The 19,926-nt window shown below is 38.8% G+C and overlaps 1 protein-coding gene across 3 annotated transcripts in view; it reads right to left on the reverse strand.

Annotated features, from left to right (window-relative positions):
- FAM83B (family with sequence similarity 83, member B) overlaps window positions 1-19,926 on the reverse strand; it is a 96,427-nt gene that overhangs the window by 7,557 nt on the left and 68,944 nt on the right. For all 3 annotated transcript variants that reach the window (XM_010848544.1, XM_010848543.1, XM_010848545.1), the window contains one exon: window positions 304-468. In XM_010848544.1, coding sequence (XP_010846846.1) covers window positions 304-468 — 165 coding nt within the window. The remainder of the gene's footprint in view (window positions 1-303; window positions 469-19,926) is intronic.

The raw sequence follows: 19,926 nt of genomic DNA on the forward strand, positions 1-19,926 counted from the left end.
AGACACATCTGCTGAATGAAAGAATCACTCAAGTCAGTTGTTTCATGGTTGCCCACGTGAAACTGAAACATTAATTATGACTGACAGCAAAGTTAGCTCAGGAGCTTCAGTGCCCCACCATCAAGAAAACCATCCTATAAAACCATCATGAAGATGATGAAGTCGTAATCTGAAAAGGACAAGGGGACCCTTCTGTGGTCCCCACCTTAAATATACGGTGTACATCTGGAGTGACATAGCTCACTGTGCCGTTCATTTGACTGAGATAGAGCACCTGAAGAAAAGAAAGTACAGAATTCTTACTCTGAGACGCTGAACTTGACAGCCCTGTTTCTCGGTCATACTCAGGAAATGACTAAACTTGGACTCATCAAGCAGAATGTACACAGATATTCCTCGAGTTGATGCCTCCACGATTTCTTTGAAAATGTCCACGTCTGTAAATATATCCATCGCTAAGGCAATGACCTGTTAAAGATACGAATAGGAAACAATGTTAGATACCTAAGACCAAGAAAGTGCTTGCTTTCAGAAAAAAGTGGATAAAATAGAAAATAGCCAAATATATATTGAAAATAAACTATATATAGATTTATCCCATTAAATAATTTCATACTAGCTTTAAGTCAAAGGGAATCTGCATTTCAGTGGAATGTTGAGTGAAGGGCAGATGTGAATCGTGGTGCTCAAGGTTGTCTGCAGGGTGGATGGAGGGGGCAGTTAGGTGAAGGGTGGAAATTAGTGCTAATGTTTCTCATGGGAAATATTTCCAGGGGAAAGCAAGAATTCTGGAACTAGTCGTTAGGAATAAAAGTCTTGGTGAACGGGGACAGAAAAAAAAAAATCTTCTAGAAATAAAAATGTAGCTGAGAAAGGGCCAAAGATAAGAAAGGTATAAGGAGAATTGAAGACCAGAAAATTAAATACATATGCCTAAAATTAGCAGCGCAGACAGAACAAGTGAAAAAAAAAAAAAAAAAAAAACAAAAACAGATGATTAAAAGGTAAACGCAGAGAGAAATATCCTAAAGGAGCAGGCCTGTGAAATGGAGAGAGTCCAAGTTAACTGTTGAAAACAGAGCCATTACTGATTCTGAGAAGCAAGGGGAATGAAATGACGCTGAAAGAAGTGGAAGTCATTCAACTGACCACCCACTACATGCCAGATGCGAAGGACAGAATCCCTGCCCTTTGCGAAGCTTACAAAGTGGGGAAAGAGGCCATAAACAATGCATCAAAGAGGGAAATTATGTGATAAACTGTAAGATAATGTTTACTGGGGAAAAATTAGAGCAGGATGAGGAGGGTCACGAGTTCCTGGAAATGGAGAATTGGGGGTCTGTGGCATCTCTGAGAGAATGTCCTGTGAAAAAGCCCTTCAGGTGGATATCCTGACAGATTGTATCTCAGGCAGGGGGACCCCACAGTGCAAAGGTCCTACCTCAGGTTTAAGGAACAGCAAGGGTGGTAAATAAAACAAGAAATGGAAAAACTTATAAGAAAGCCTTGAAGATGTTACAAAGCTTTCCGTGTTTTTTCCTAAATAAAATGTCAGCTGTTGAAAGTTTTTATTGAGGCAATAATATGGTCTCATTTATGTTTGAAAAAGATTGTTCTGGCCTCTGTGTTAAGAAGAGATGGTAAGGCTGGGAGGCAGGATGGAAACAGGGAGGCCAGTTAGAACCACCAGAGCAATTCCAGTGGGAGGTTACGGTGGCCCGGACTAGAACGGTACTGGGAGCAGCCACCTCCAGTGATGAGCAGAAACATCAACACGGGGTGCTTTGAGCTGCAAGGACTTCTGTATGGGCTGAATGTGGGATGAGAGAGAAAGAGGGGAAAAGAGCACGACTCTAAGATTTTGGGGCTCTTTAACCTCAGGGACCAAGTTGTCATCAACTGACAAGGGGAGGGTACAGCTGGAGTAACTTTTAGGTAAAAGATTAAAAAGTCAAGGGACCTGGATATTCAAGGGGAATGCTGCGTAGGGAGGTCTAGGGCAGAACTGTCAGCTGGGTGTCATGGGGTAGAGATGATGATTAAATCCAAGTCAACAAGGGAGACGAGTAAGTTAGGTGGTCTAGTACAAGGGTAGGGCAGCAAAGGAAGGCTAAGAAAAGCGGGCATCCTGAGAGGCACGTCAAGACAAGGTGTTAACAAGAAGAGTGTCCTCAAGGGTGTGCTATCATGCCGCGAGGCCAAGTAACACGGGGATTAAGCATTCATCGGATTTAGTAATATACAGGTTATTGATGACTTCACAGTGTAGTTTTAGTGGAACAGTGAGATCAAAAGCTTTCTAGGGAGGGTTTTAAGAGAGCTTGAGTGGACAGACACTGGAAACAGCACGTACAGGTAACTCTTTGAGTAATCTGGCTATGGTAAGAAGCAGAAAAATGGAGCGGTAGTAGTGGGTTAAGCTGGGTCAATGGAAGTTGTATTTTTTATTTTAAGGTGAGAGAAGTAACAGCAAGTCTGTGTGCTAATGAAATGCTCCAGTGAAGAGTGAAAATTAATGATGCAAGAGATAGTTGGAGGTGGTATGGGGAATTGGGGGTTTCTGGAGGAAAGTCTTAGAGTAGGCAACAAAATATAGGCTATAGGGGTAAAATAATCAAAGTACAGGGAACAAAGGCCAGTAAAAGATCACTGTACTACCAAGGCAGAAGCCAGGTAGAAGGTGGTGGTGGGAGGGCAGGTGTGGTGCTTGTGGTGGTGGGGGGTATGATGTTCTCTGAATCCTGCCATTTTCTTTGTGAGATGGGAAGACCTTGGGTTATGGAAGACATGTAAGCGGTATGAGGAAAGGGGCATCAAGTGGTCATCTAAGATGATAGAAAAGGCAATAGGTCATGAAGACAGCGTAACTGCAGGGCAGCATTAAGAACCCATCAAGTCATAAATTTAAAATGAGACCAGTCAATGTGGTTGTGAAGAGGGGAGCAGTCATGCAGCAGGCAGTCAACTGAAATGCTCCAGTGAAGAGTGAAAATTAATGATGAACGAGATAGAAGATGTGTAATGTAGGGGTTTTCCCTTGTAGCTCAGATGGTAACGAATCTGCCTGCAGTGCAGGAGACCCAGGTTCGATCCCTGGGTCGGGAAGATCCCCTGGAGAAGGAAATGGCAACCCACTCCAGCATCCTTGCCTGGAAAATACCATGGACAGAAGAGCCTCATGGGCTGCAGTCCATGGGGTTGCAAAGAGTTGGACATGACTGAGTGACTAAGACGCACATACATATAATGTGCAATAGCTAAGATGATTGACTCTGGGATCTAAACTCGATAAGAGAGGAGAGATGGTGTCACAGATATGAGAGGCAGGGAAACAGGGGTAGGATCAGTGAATGGGAGGTCTCGCTGGGGCTAAACGATAGTTAAATATTAAGGAATTGCCATTAATTTTTTATAATAACAGCAATATAATCATAAAAGGTAATATATATCATTTCTTTTAAATATACACATTAATATAGTATAGATAAAACTGTTGCCTTGTATTTAATTCACATTATAAAAGGTGAACCACAAATGGTGATGAAAAGTGAAAGCCAGTTGATGGTACATGAGTGTTTTATATGCTGTTTTCCACAGCACAAAGATAGATAAGTGAATAAGTGGACATTGGATATTAGCAGGTTCCAGAGGTACCAGGTGCCAGAAATACAAGCAGGAATGTTGGTCAGAGGAGGATGAATTAGGTCCTACAGGATCTGCAGTTACAGACTGTGATGCTATCAAGGACTTGATTGGGAGTCAGGGCTGAGATGCATGTAGGACAAGATGATGGGAGGAGAGCAGGAAAAGGAATTGGTCTTTAGAAGGATCCTTTACACACATACTGAAATTGCCACCAGAACTGCTGAAAAGATTTACAGACACCAAGGAACAAAAATGGTCAAGAAACAAGAAGGAAAAGAAATGCCCTGGCAATAGGCACATGGCAGCAACCACTAAGATAATGTGCTGGATACACTGGAAGTACATAGATGAAGAGGTCATGGATAATAACTGGTTTAATCCAATAAGATGCTAGAACAAAACACTGGACCATGTTCAAACAAGACAAGATGACATTCTTTAAACTATCAATAAAACATACTTCAATCAGATTTTCTTTAGGAAGAATAATTTCAATCATTCTCATGGCCTCCCATGACCCTTTCCTTATTTATAATTGAGATGAGGTGCCAGAAGGGAGAAGCTAGTAAGAACAGCCTCATCTGTGTCTTCTACATGCTCTTTAGAATACTAATACAATTATGTAAAGTTTAAAAATAAAATAAAATTAAAAAAAAGAGAAACAAAAGAAAATCAAACATGTGAAAAACCTTCAGTCACATCCACAATTATTAATGTGTTTATGATGCAGTAATGAGTGATGTGATGGTATATGGACATTGACATAAAGAAATGAAAGTATCCATTTTACAAACTTATTTTACAAAATAACTTTAAAAACCATGTCTGGAGCAGACTAGCACTCATTTTTTTTAACTAAAATGGGATTTTTTAAAATAGAAAAATAGTATCATGCTATATGGCATTTTTAAAAAAATGACCAGCATATCTAAAGAATTTATTTATAATTTGCCAGAAAAAATCATGTAACAAATTACTTCAGACTTTGGAAACAAACACAAATGTATGACAGATAAATGAGGGTTTTGTTTGTTAAAAGTAATTGAAGCCATTCAGCCAATGGATGATTCTAGCACATATAAGATAGAACAAATGCCAGTCTCTCTTGCATGACAGATAACACAATACATCAGGATCCGCGAGACCAGATTACACATTTCTGACAAGTTTATCTGATGGTAGCAGAGCCAGGTACCTTATCAGGATTTCTGGTTCCCAGTACCCTCAATAGATACCTAGAAAAATTATATGAAGTCTACAGAGAATTTCAGCTGTGCCAAGAAAGGCAAAATAAAATATAAAATGTAGCCACCTTTTTAAATGGTGGGTTACATTCATGGAAAGGAATGATAATTAGAAATGAGCTATGCCAAATCTGATATGAAGGTATTACATTCCAAGCTAGTTAGCTAAATCACACTGTGCTGTAGAAATAACCAGTCCATTCTGAAGGAGATCAGCCCTGGGATTTCTTTGGAAGGAATGATGCTAAAGCTGGAACTCCAATACTTTGGCCACCTCATGCGAAGAGTTGACTCATTGGAAAAGACTCTGATGCTGGGAGAGATTGGGGGCAGGAGGAGAAGGGGACGACAGAGGATGAGATAGCTGGATGGCATCACTGACTGGATGGACGTGAGTCTCAGTGAACTCCGGGAGTTGGTGATGGACAGGGAGGCCTGGCGTGCTGCGATTCATGGGGTTGCAAAGAGTCGGACATGACTGAGCGACTGACCTGAACTGAACTGAATGAAATAAAAATGATACACTTGATTAGTACAAGGTTTATCAAAGGGTACATTAATTAATTTTATAAGTCAACACAGAAGTCATTTACATTAAATGGGATTCATTAAACTGCCATGTAACATATTTTTAAACTTCTCTTGCCTCTTCGTTAGTTACTTTTATTCTTTTTTGATAAATTGGAAATGTAAACAAGCAAATGCATTCCTCAGCAACATGAGACTTGGAAAACTTTTAGGAAGGTATTCTGTGTCACTTTTAAGATTTGAGAGATATCTTACATCTTTTAGTAGTTTCAAAGAACTTGATTCAAGGATATGAGTTTACACTTATTTATCTCAGATTAGTAAATTTTCCTGAAGGGACCTAGACACAATTAATTAAAATAATATAAATAGTGACAAAATATTTATGGTAACTTCATGATACAATTTAATTCATTTAGAGAAGGAAATAATGAGTTGTTATGTAATACACTCTAAAAATAATTCAGAGAAAGGAAAAAAATGTTCTATTTCTACAAGAATGTTAGGGGTGAGTACAAAGTAGAATGGCATACACTACTGGGGGGCTTCGTGAATAAGCCTTAAAAAATCAATGAAGATAATTTTTAGCCATACAACTGGAAGACTAGCATTACAGGCATAGAGGCAAAGATCAGAATGATGATCACAGTAATATTTTAATAAATGTTTATTGGATTAACCTAAATATAAGCACAAAAATTATCCGCTTTATGAATATGGAGCAAATTTACTTAGAATTTAACTGTATAGCTCCTATGAAGGGTCTTGCAAATCTGATATACGTTTAGATGTGATCTTGATAGGAATATAAATCCTGAAAAATAAAATATCCACACAAAATAGTATATGCCTTTATATGACACAGATACTTAATGAAATGTAAGTATACTTTGGGTTAATATTCTGTAGTTACAGAACTGTCAGCATCACCTTCAAAAATTGAAAAAGTGAATATTATACCTTTTATGCTTCAAAATACTAAGCACCATTTGAAAGTATTCAGACTTTCTTGGTAATTTCCTACATATATACAGGAAGAGGATTTACTTTCTTCCAACAGGAGAAAAGCTAAAAAACAAATTAATAATAATAATAATAAAGAACACTTTAATAACTAAATTTGTAATAAAAACCAACACAGCTGGAAAACCTTAAAACCGACTAATAGAAATTAAGTTAAATGATCACTTAAGAAATATATATTTGTAAATCTGTGCTGCTGCTGCTAAGTCGCTTCAGTCGTGTCCGACTCTGTGCGACCCCATAGATGGCAGCCCACCAGGCTCCCCCGTCCCTGGGATTCTCCAGGCAAGAACACTGGAGTGGGTTGCCATTTCCTTCTCCAATGCAGGAAAGTGAAAAGTGAAAGTGAAGTTGCTCAGTTGTGCCTGACTCTTAGTGACCCCATGGACTGCAGCCTACCAGGCTCCACCGTCCATGGGATTTTCCAGGCAAGAGTACTGGAGTGGGATGTCATTGCCTTCTCCTTGTAAATCTGTAATGCCTGTTAAAAGCAATGAATTTTAGAAATAAGAGGCTGATATTAAAAATAGGTGATTTTGGTCCTTATCCTACTGCAGCCTAAGTGAAAGTATGCATTTTGTGTGAAATTTCGCATATAATATAGTGTATGCACTGGATAAGTTTCAGCTTTACATTCGTTGTTCGGTAGTTCAGTCATGTCCGCCTCTTTGTGACCCCGTGGACTGCAGCCTGCCAGGCTTCCACGTCCTTCACTATTTCCCAGAGCTTGCTCAAACTCTTGTCCATTGAGTCGGTGATGCCATCCAACCATCTCATCCTCTGTCGTCCCTTTCTCCTCCTGTCTTCATTCTTTCCCAGCATCTGGGTCTTTCCCAATTAGTCAGCTCTTCCCATCAGGTGGCCAAAGTATTGGAGTTTCAGCTTCAACATCAGTCCTTCCAATGAACACTCAGGACTGATCTCCTTTAAGATGGACTGGCTGGATCTCCTTGCAGTCCAGGGGACTCTCAAGAGTCTTCTCCAGCACAGCAATTCAAAAGCATCAATTCTTTGGAATTCAGGCTTCTTCAAGGTCCACTCTCACATCATTCATGACTAATGGAAAAACCATAGCTTTGACTATATATAGACCTTTGTCAGCAAAATGATGTCTCTGCTTTTTAATACTGTCTATATTTGTCAAAGCTTTTTTTCCAAGTAGCAAGCAACTTTTACTTTCCTGGCTGCAGTCTCCATCCACAGTGATCTTGGAGTCCAAGAAAATAAAGTCTGTCACTGTTTCCATTGTTTTCCCATCTATTAGCCATGAAGTGATGGGACAGGATGCCATGATCTTAGTTTTTTGAATGTTCAGTTTAAGCCAGCTTTTTCACTCTCTTCTTTTCACCTTCATCAAGAGGCTCTTTAGTTCCTCTTCACTTTCTGTTGTTACAGTGGTATCATCTGCATATCTGAGGTTGTTGATATTTCTACTGGCAGTTTGGATTCCAGCTTGTGATTCATCCAGCCTGGCATTTCACATGATGTATACTCTGCATATAAGTTAAATAAGCAGGGTGACAATATACAGCCTTGACACACTCTTTTCAGAATTTTGAACCAATCTATTTCCCCATGTCTGGTTCTGTTTTTGTTTTTTTTTTTTGACCTACATACAGGTTTTGCAGGAGGCAGTTAGGTGGTCTGGTATTCCCGTTTCTAAGGATATTCCACAGTTTGTTGTGACCACACAGTCAAAGGATTTAGCATAGTCAACGAAGCAGAAGTAGATGTTTTTTTCTATAATTCTCTTGCTTTTTCTATGATTCAACGGATGTTGGCAATTTGATCTCTGGTTTTTCTGCCTTTTCTAAATCCAGCTTGTACATCTGAAATTTCTTGGTTCCCGTACTGTTGAAGCCTAGCTTCAAGGATTTTGAGCATTGCCTTGCTAGCATGTGAAATGAATTGTGCAGTAGTTTAAACATTTGTTGGCATTATCCTTCTTTGAGATTGGAATAAAAACTGACCTTTTCCAGTCCTGTGGCCACTGCTGAGTTTTCCAAATTTGCTGGCATATTGAGTGCAACACTTTAATAGCATTATCTTTTAGGATTTATAATAGTTCAGCTGGAATCCCATCACCTCCACTAGCTTTGTTCATAGTGATGCTTCCTAAGGCCCACTTGACTTCACATTCATTATGAATACAATAATTTTTGCACACATATAAGTTTACTAACATTTAAATTGATATCAGCTGATTTGGTCTGCTATGAATTTCATAATCTTTGGAAAGTCACTGAAATGATTCTGAGTCTCACTGACTTCTACTGCTGCTGCTGCTGTTAAGTCGCGTCAGTCGTGTCCGATTCTGTGTGACCCCATAGACAGCAGCCCATCAGGCTCCTCTGTCCCCGGGATTCTCCAGGCAAGAACACTGGAGTGGGTTGCCATTTCCTTCTCCAACACATACATGCATGCACGTGTGCTAAGTTGCTTCAGTTGTGTCCGACTCTGTGCGACCCCATGGACAGCAGCCCACCAGGCTCCCCTGTCCACAGGATTCTCCAGTCAAGAATACTGTAGTGGGTTACCGTTTCCTTCTCTATATATTAAATTATCCACAGAAGATGGTGTGTGTATCAAGTTCTAAAATGCTGTGTTTCAATAACTATTCACTTACGCCTAATTACTCAGCAATTGGATTAAAACATACATTGTACTTAGCTTTTTAAAACCTTACTGACCATGACCTGGTGATAGTAAAAACAAACAAAAAAACAAAAAACACCTGGGCACTGTAGTAAAAGTCAACAGAAATCTTAAATGGGAATGTCTAGGCTCTGTTATAGGTACAACATACTTTTGTAGAACTAGTACATGTTTGACAACTCAGAAGGGTTGCATAAATCATTCCCCTCTGCTTCTGTGTTGTGTTATGTGATTGAAAGTATTTATACACCAGTGTTAGGGACTAAATGTTTGTATCTTTCAAAATTCAGATTTTGAAATCCTGAGCAGGCTTACAAGAAACAGCAAGAAGAGTCATAGTCATTTTACTGATTTCACAATTCGGCCCTCTTACAAGTTCTTGTCTTTCTAGCATTTTCTGAAAAGTGTCTTCTCCTGAAAACTGGCCCGACAAGGGTCCTGGGCATGGCCTGCCAAACCAACGGGTCAGGATCTAGATCTAGGTACACTGACAAAAGTAACTTGTTTTCCGGAGGCTTTTAGGATCCCTCCTTTGGTTGTAACATAATTATCCATTGGCTGGAATAGCTGTTATCTTATTTAAAATTTTGCAATATAAAGGGGTGTCTGTCAAGAAGATCGCCAAGAGAAATATCGATGACCTCAGATATGCAGATGACACCACCATTATAAAGAAGTGATGAAAATGAAAAATGAAAGTGAAAGAAGAGAGTGAAAAAGCTGGCTTGAAATTCAACATTCGGAAAACAAAGATCATGGCATCTGGTCCCATCACTTCAAGGCAAATAGATGGGAAAACAATAGAAACAGTGACAGACTTTATTTTCTTGTGCTCCAAAATCACTGCAGATGGTGCCTGCAGCCATAAAATTAAAAGACACTTGCTCTTTGGAAGAAAAGCTATGACCAACCTAGACAGCATACTAAAAAGCAGAGACATTACTTTGCTGGCAAATGTCTGTATAGTCAAAGCTCTGGTTTTTCCAATAGTCATGTAAAAGTCATGTGAAAGTTGGACCGTAAAGAAAGCTGAGGGTCAAAGAATTGATGCTTTTGATATTCTTTCTTCGTGTTTAGTCTTTGTTAGTTTGATTAGTATGAGTCTTGCCATGTTTCTTCTTGGGTTTTTCCTGTATGGGACTCTGTGCCTCTTGGACTTGATTGCCTATTTCCTTTTCCATGTTGGGGAAATTTTCAACTATAATCTCTTCAAAAACTTTCTCATACCCTTTCTTTTTCTCTTCGTCTTCTGGGACCCCTATAGCTTGAATGTTGGTGTGTTTGATATTGTCCCAGAGGTCTCTAGGACTATCCTCAGCTCTTTTCATTCTTTTACTTTATTTCCATCATTTTATCTTCCAGCTCACTGATTCATTTTTCTGCTTAATTTCATTAATTGTGTTGTTTGTCTCTGTATGTTTATTTTTTATTGCTAGGTCTTTGTTAATTGATTCTTGCATTTCCTCCATTTTGTTTTCAAGGTTTTTTGATCATCTTTACTATTATCCTTCTGAATTCTTTTTTAGATAGTTTACCTACTTCCTCTTCGTTGATTTGGACTTCTGTGTTTCTAGTTTGTTCCTTCATTTGTGTAGTATTTCTCTGCCTTTTCATTTTTTTTTTTTTAAACTTATTGTGCTTGAGGTCTTATTTTCTCTGCTTCAAGGTTGAATTCTTTCTTCCTTTTGGTTTCTGCCCTCCTAAGGTTGGTCCAGTGGTTTGTATAAGCTTCATACAGAGTGAGATTTGAGCTGAGTGTTTGTTTGTTTTTCCTCTGATGGGCAAGGCTGAGTGAGGTGGTGGTCCTGTCTGCTGATGATCAGGTTTGTAGTTTGTTTTGTTTGTTATTTAGATGAGGCGTCCTGCACAGGGTGCTACTGGTGGTTGGGAGATGCCGAGTCTTGTGTTCCAGTGGTTTCCTCTGTGTGAGTTCTCACTATCTGATACTCCCTAGGGTTAGTTCTCTGGTAGTCTACAGTCTTGGAGTCAGTGCTCCCTCTCCAAAGGCTCAGCACTTGATCTCAAGTTTTGCGTGGTAGTATACATTCTTTTCCTCTGGTCAGGCACTCCTGTCCACTCTCAGCTGGTGTTCTGCACACACTCTGTGTCTGACGTTGTATTCCTGATGTATCTGTGGAAAGAGATGTACTTCATGTCCACCTGCTCCTCCGCCATCTTGCTCTTTGGAAGGGACACTTCTACCTTTGTGGGAGTGAGCATCCAAAGATGTGCAGTCGCAGATGGACACCAGCCTCCTCAAAGAGTTGACAGGTGGGTGGAGCCTTGTCATCAATGTGAAGTTTAGGGACTTCTCTGGTGACCCAGTGGTTAGGAATCCACCTGCCCGCCTCTCCCCATGTTCTTAAGTCCATTCTCTATGTCTGCTTTTCCACTGCTGTCCCATAAATCTGTTCTTCAGTACCATTCTTCTAGATTCCATATATATATATGTTAGAATATGATATTTATCTTTCTCTTTCTGACTCACTTCATTCTGTATAATAGGTTCTAGGTTCATCCACCTCATCAGAACTGAGTCAAATGCATTCCTTTATATGGCTGAATAATATTCCTTTGTTTATGGAAAGAGTAACATAGGAACTTACATTACCATATGTAAAATAGATAGCCAATGAGAATTTGCTGTTTGGCTCAGCAAACTCAAACAGGGGCTCTGTATCAACTTAGAGGGTTGAGATTGGGAGAGAGATGGGAGGAAGTTTCAAAAGGGAGTGGGTATATGTATATACAGGACTTCCCTGGTGGCTCAGATGGTAAAACATCTGCTTATAATGTGGGAGACCTGGGTTCAATCCCTGGGTCAGGAAGATCCCCTGGAGAAGGAAATGACAACCCACTCCAGTATTCTTGCCTGAAAAATTCCATGGACAGAGGAGCCTGGTGGGCTACAGTCCATGGGGTCGCAAAGAGTCAGACACGACTGAGCAACTTCACTTTCACTTTCATATGTATATCTATGGCTGATTCATGTTGAGGTTTGACAGAAAAAAACAAAATTCTGTAAAGCAATTATCCTTCAATTAAAAAAAAAAATTTAAAAAAGAAAAAGAATCCACCTGCCAATGCAGGGGACACAGGTTTGATCCCTGGTCCAGGAAGATTCCACATGCCTTGGAACAGCTAAGGCCATGAGACACGGCTACTGGAGCCCGCGCTTGGCTTAGGAGAAAAGATGCTCAGGGAGGGTCTGTGAGCGTCTATGTGCCCCATCCAAGCCACCCTGGGATCACTGACCTAAAAGCTCCTCCCTAGACCGCATTCTTTACTTGAGCAATAATTGTGTCTCTTGAATATCAACAATTAATTAACTTGACATAAAAAAGAAATCAATCACATAGTGTGCCAAAAATACCACAGGTCCTATTTATCCAATAATTTCTATTTGAATAAGAAATTTGAATATGAAGGAGTTTTACATAAAAGTCATGAACTATTGCTGTAGCATTTTTGTATCCAGTGTAAGTCTTCCTGTGTCTTTACCCTGTAGTCAAGTTATATGAACTTAATCCCCTGTTTATTTAACTCTACTGCTCTCTTTTCTCTCTTGGATAATTTTTTTTTTACCACTTGCTTCTCAGAACCATGTATTATTTTTCACTTTGATGCCTGAAAATTGAGAGACAGCATACCTTTGATGGTAGGGAACAGTCATTCTAAAAGCTAAGAGATGGGGAATAACTAATTTTCAGGGTATCATCAACCTTGATTGAAAACAATTAGCCACATTACTTAGAATATTTCCTGAATAATTTGTCTGCGACACACTCCAAGTTTCTTAAGTATTCTGAACACCTAATGATACTCATTCTATATAGATAAACAATATTTAGATACAAAGCAGTGAATGTTTATCAGTTGGGCTACAGAAACAAGACACAAGTTTCCTATTTTATTAGCATTTCGAAGTCTTCATTAATATGATTAAAATCTCATTGTGAAAATCCTTACTTTCTTTACTAGGAAAATTCTAAAGTGTAATTTATTTTCCTTCAGTAGGTCATAAAAAGGGTCTTGCCCTAATTCTAGGTTGAAAATCTGTTTATTAGCTATATTACATCTGAACATTGAGGTTTTATTAAAATAAAACTGCCTTTATCAAAAGCTGAGATAGCCACATTTATTCCAGCCACTTTCATTAAGTTAAACCAAATTATTTTAGCCATAAAATTAAGGAAGATCCATGTCTTTACGTATTATCTTTGATTAATATTCTACATAAATATGTTACTTGAAAAATAAAATATTTTATATAAATATATCCTCGAGCAGCTCTCATAGCTGTAAATATTGGCAAAATGGGAGCTAATGATTAAAGAATAGGAATAGAATGAGATGAGGAAAAAAACTATACAAAAATTCTCTTGAATACATTAAATTTGGTTACTATACCAAATTTGTCAAATAACATTTGAAAGCCATTTAAACTTCAAATATTTCCAAAGGTCAAATAATTTCATCTTTTAGGACACAAATAATATTTTAAAAGTACTTCCATTCTAACAAAATTGAATGTGGAGTTTCAATCTGGGCCAGTGAAATATTTTTGAACAAAAGTTAACTATGCCTGTGAATTTAGGTTTCTTGAGACTTTATTTCTGAAAACAGATCAAATGGCAAAAGAAAAGTACACTGGATAAGCATTAAAAAGTTCAGATAATCATAGGGGAAGAAAAAAATATCCAAATCATTAAAATGTAAAGCAGTTCAATAAGAAATCTAACCTTCAGCTTTTATTATTGAGCTGATCAAAGGCAACAGAAAGCCTCCCGACTGATAAGAAGAGAACCAAAGGAATCTGTCCTCTGGGAGGAGGGTAGAAAAGGGTGTGCAGTGAATTTAACTATCTGATAAGAAAGAACACTGTCAATGACATATTTGGTTTCAAAATAAAATTAAAGAAATGAAAGTTTCATGAGTATCAGAAAAGATCCCTAGCCCCTCTTTCTCAGAGGGGCTAATTATTCAGGTAAAAGATAATCTCATGGCTTTTTAGACTTAATATTAGATTGCCTTTTTTTCACATTGAACTCAAACTTCCTAAGTAAAATTTAGGAGAATTTCTTTCAATTCTAGTGTCTGGATCAGAAAGTAAACAAACAAGTAGACAGCAATATTCTCATGTCATGAAAAAATTTATCAAGTGTGCTTCATAATTATACACACACACACAGGGTGAGAAAGAGAATGAGAGAGAGATGATCTGTCTCTTTCAACCTCCAGGGGAAGAATGATTGTTTTAAAAAAACAGACTAAAAAAGGGAAACTTGCAATAATTTCACAATTATGCCAGGGACAATGGTATTTTTTCTTTTATCCTGTTAAATGGCAACCCACTCCAGTATTCTTGCCTAGAGAATCCCATGGACTGAGGAGCCTGGTAGGCTACAGTCCACAGGGTTGCAAAGAGTCAGACATGACTGAGCGACTTCACTTTCACTTTCACTTTCCTGCACACTTTTAGAAACTGAGATGTTATTTACGTAATGTGCATGTTATATGTTTGTCATTAAGGAATGCTCTCCTACTATACAAACTGTCATAATAACATGTTTTTAGAAAAGATAGTTTTCCAAAAAGTAGTGTGAAGAATGTAGTCTGAACATAGAAGGACCACCTGGACGTCTGAGGTAAAGGTTCAGAATCTGATTGGCAACAGGGATCATATCAACGTCTGTCAAGAAAACATTTCCCTAAGAGTTTTCAATGTTGAGAAATTAAAGAAAAGACTATTTACAGAAGTGTGGGCATGGTTAAGTAAACAGACTATAGAAACCCAAGTCTGTCACTTAAGGGGGAGAGAGAAAGGGGGAAAAACAGAAAATAAACTTCCCTTCTGGGGTTCCCTGTCCTGCTGGCACCCCCCATTAACTGGATAGTGGGGTACACGAGGAGAAAATACTTCTGGACAACTTGCAGATTTCTGGATTGAATGACTGAGTGGCTGATGTCGTCAGTGACAGACACGGGCAGATGGGAGGTTGGAAAGGGTTAGGGTTAGGTCGGCTTTGGGTCTGTGGATTGTCAACCATCCATGACACAGCTACGTGGAAACCGTTACAGGCTGCTGGTTGTCAGGAGAGAGCTTCTGGCCTCCAAATTCTACAGATTTCCACCCATAAGTCAGACTATTTAAGAATACGTAATTTATAAAATCAAATGTAAACTCTTTACAGTGGCATGCGGAGTCTGTCTTCATTTCAGGACTCACTGCATCTTCTATGTCTCCTGCGATTCCTTCTGTCTAAAATCCCCACCTTCTCTTTATCAAAATCCAACTCCCCTCTCAAGGCCAAGTTTACCTGCAGGCCTCTTTCACAAAGCTGCTGCTGATTCCCTGAGCCTGCATCAATAACATCCTAATGTATGCTCCATCTACGGTTTTTAATACATTTAGCACAGCATTTATTTCATCAGCCTTGTTGCTCACTTACTACTTTCAAGGGACTAATAAGCTAGAGGAGAGTGGGGAAAATATACCTCAGTCATTTTGTATCCCCATCAGTTTAACAGTACAACTCAATAAAATTTATTAAATTATTCAAGCTATTTCTCTGAAGCATCAAGTATGGTTATTTTCAAATAGTAAATAAGCCAATGTTTTTAACTGAATATTTACACTTCTTATTTTGAATTCCTATGAATTTCTATGATTTTCTAAAGAAAGTGTTGCTGTTGTTCAGTTGCTTAGTCAAGTCCAACTGTTTGCTACTCCACAGACTGCAGCATGTCAGCTTCCCTGTCCTCGCTGTTTCCCGGAGTTTGCTCAAACTCATGTCCATTGAGTCGGTGATGCCATCCAACCATCTCATCCTCTGTCATCCCCTTCCAATGAGCTGGCTCTTCGCATCAGGTGGCCAAAGTATTAGAGCTTTAGCATCAGTTCTTCCAATGAATATTCAGAGTTGAATTCCTTTAGGATTGACTGGTTAGACCTCCTTGCCATACAAAGGACTCTCAAGAAGAGTCTTCTCCAACACCACAGTTTGAAGGCATCAGTTTTTCAGTGCTCAGCCTTTTTTATCGTCCAATTCTCACATCTGTACATGACTACTGGAAAAACCATAGCTTTGACTATATGGACCTTTGTAGGCAAAATAATATCTCTACTTTTAAATATGCTGTCTAGGTTTGTCATAGCTTTTCTTTCAAGGGGCAAGTGTCTTTTGATGTCATGACTGCAGTCACCATCCAGAGTGATTTTAGAGTCCAAGAAAATAAAGTATGCCACTGTTTCCACTGTTTCTAAAGAAACTACTTTTGCAGAAATCTCTCTTGACACTTTTCATTTACAGTTTAGAGTCTGTGATGGAGGTAGGTTGGAGCATGTGAACTGATGGTACAACTGTGTTATTGGTCTTCTCTTTCTGGGAATTATTTTATGTATGTACACCTGCATGAAATAGCTAGAAGGCACCTAAAAGTCATCTGCCTGCTGTTCAAATGAAGTATGTCCCACAACTTATCCTAAATGGCACAGGTAATAAAGATAGAAAAAAAGCAAAGAAGAACTAAAGAGCCTCTTGATGAAAGTGAAAGAGGAGAGTGAAAAAGCTGGCTTAAAACTCAACATTCATAAAAATAAGATCACGGCATCTGGTCCCATCACTTCATGGCAAATAGATGGAGAAACAATGGAAACAGTGACAGACATTTTTTTGGGGGGGTGGGGCTCCAAAATCACTGTTGATGGTGACTGCAGCCATGAAATTAAAAGATGCTTGCTCCTTGGAAGAAAAGTGATGACCAACCTAGATAGCATGTTAAAAAGCAGAGACATTACTTTGCCAACAAAGGTCTGTCTAGTCAAAGCTATGGTTTTTCCACTAGTCATGCATGGATGTGAGAGTTGGACTATAAAGAAAGCTGAGTGCCAAAGAATTGATGCTTTTGAACTGTGGTGTTGGAGAAGACTCTTGAGAGTCCCTTGGACTGCAAGGAGATCCAACGAGTCCATCCTAAAGAAACTCTGTCCTGAATATTCATTGGAAGGACTAATGCTGAAGCTGAAACTCCAATACTTTGGCCACCTGATGCAAAGAACTGACTCATTGGAAAAGACCCTGATGCTGGGAAAGATTGAAGGCGGGAGGAGAAGCGGGTGACAGAGGATGAGATGGTTGGATGGCATCACCGACTCAATGGACATGAATTTGATTAAACTCCAGGAGTTGGTGATGGACAGGGAGGCCTGGTGTGCTTCAGTCCATGGGGTCACAAAGAGACGGACATGACTGAGTGACTGAACTGAACAGAATAATAACATTTGTAACATGGAAGGTGTTAGTAAGAATCATCTTTCCCCAAAAATTAGTTGGGCTGGATAAATAGTATTTTCACATCAGTGGCAACAGCAACAAATGCTGAAGATCATGGATATTAAGGTATTTATTTAAGATCACACCATAAGTGATAAAGCTACAGCTAGAACTGAGTTCTCTTCTAGTTCAGTACTTTGCCATCAGGCCATATGCCCTCAACCCACTGCTTGAGTCAGGGAAAATGTGTATACCTAAGGAGGTTCCAGAACATGGTGACCATCCCTTGGCAGAGTTCAGTTTGTTTCCAGATGTGTGGTTAATACATCGATAGTGAAAAGCAAAGAACACTCTGATGCAGAGTTCCATTCTTGAAATGCAATTGTACCCCATTTTTTGAATCTTGGCTAAAAGTTCTGACAATCCCCACAATATTATCATTGGGTTAAGCTAGTATCAAATTCTCCTTGTCTCTACACTCTATCTATAGCTATGTCTGAGCCGCTATGGTACAAATCTTCATTGGTGAGATTCTATTCCAAACATTTACAAAACCCAGCAGACAGCTATTAGAACGGCTATCATCAAAAAGACAACATGAGGATGCAAAGAAAAAGGAAACCCTGTGAAGAGCTGGTGGGAATTTAAATTAATGACACCACTATGGAAAATAGTATGGCGGTTTCCCAGAAAATTAAAAATAGAGCTACCACATGGCCTATCCATTCATCCAAAGACTACGAAAAGAACAACTCAAAAGGACATATGTATCCCTATGTTCCTTGCAGCATTATTTATAATAGCCAAGACATGGAAACAACCTAAATGCCCATCAGGAGATGAATGGATAAAGAGGGTGTGGTGTACAAATAACAGTGGAATATTAACTCGGCCGTAAGAAAGAATGCAATAACGCCACTTGTGATAACACAGATGGACCATAAGGGCATTATGCTAAGTGAAATAAATCAGACAGATAAAGACAAATACTCTATGCCATCACTTACATGTGGACTCTAAGAAGACAAATGAACATAACCAAATAGAAACAGAGTCATAGATACAGAGAACAAGCAGGTGGTTGCCAGAGAGGAGCAGGTTGAGGGCAAGAGAAACATGGATGAGGGAGACTGAGAAGTATAAACTTTAAATTATAAAACAAATGAGTCACAGATATGAAATGTACAGTATGGGGAAAATAACCAATAACTATATAACATCTTTGAATGGTGACAGATGGTAACTAGATTTACCATGGTGATTATTTTGAACATATAGAAATATTAAATCAAGGATTCCCTAATAGCTCAATTGGTAAAGATCCGCCTGTGATGCAGGAGACCCTGGTTCAATTCCTGGATTGGGAAGATCAGCTGGAGAAGGGATAGGCTACCCATTCCAGTATTCTTGGCTTCCCTTGTATGACTCAGCTGGTAAAGAATCCGACTGCAACGTGGGAGACCTGGGTTTGATCCCTGGGTTGGGAAGATCCCCTGGAGAAGGAAAAGACTACCCACTCCAGTATTCTAGCCTGGAGAATTCCATGGACTGTAGAGTCCATGGGGTCTCAAAGAGTTGGACAAGACCGGGCGACTTTCACTTCCACTTTCATGCTATGTACCAGCAACTAACATAGTGGATTAGGCCAATTATGCCTCAAAAACAAATTCACAGAAAAAGAAACCAGATTTGTGGTTACCAGAGGCAGGAGGTAGGCTGAGAGGAGGGGAGGAGAAACTAGATAAGATTGTCAAAAGATACAAACTTTAAGTTATAAGATAAACAAATATAAGGGATATAAGGTACAACATGATAAATATAACTAAGACTATGATAATATTATATATGAAAGATGTTGAGAGTAAATCCTAAGAGTTCTCAAGTGACATTTGTGTCTATATGAGAGGATGGAAGCTTACTAAATTTACTGTGATCGTTATTTCATGATGTAAGTACATTATGCTGTATACCTTAAACTTGCATGATACTGTACATCAATTCTATCTCAGTAAAACTGGAAAGAAAATGTATGTAAGCTCACTCTGGATGCTTTCCAATACATGAGATATGTCTCATAAATTTGTATCATAAATTATATGAGATATGAAAATTATGGCTAGATTTTTGTCTTTATATAACTGACAAGTGGTTATTTGAAAAATCCATATCACTAATGAACTTAAAAATCAAGTAATCAGAATATATCATATGTTCATCCATTCTAAAAATATATAGAATATTTAAATGAGATAGGTTTCAAAGTGCTTAAAGAAAATTCTACTTCATCTTGGCAGAACTGTATTTTTAGGATGTTTCTGAAAACGGAAGATTCTTGCCAGGTAAGGAACTGTACTGCAAAGGTGTAAGTAGAATAGCTCATGGGAAAAAAAATTGCTTAGTTCCTAATAAACAAATGGAGAAACAAAATAAAGTGGGATGAGAAGATAAGGAATTTGAAGCTGAATGAAATCAATAGTTACAATTCCTATTAATAGGATATCTTTTACCAGCATCATTGCCAGCATTTGCTAGCCTCTTTTTGTTGCCCCCCCGCC

Source organism: Bison bison, unplaced genomic scaffold (genome assembly GCF_000754665.1).
Source record: "Bison bison bison isolate TAMUID 2011002044 unplaced genomic scaffold, Bison_UMD1.0 scf7180017864270, whole genome shotgun sequence".
In the NCBI taxonomy this organism is placed as follows: domain Eukaryota; kingdom Metazoa; phylum Chordata; class Mammalia; order Artiodactyla; family Bovidae; genus Bison; species Bison bison.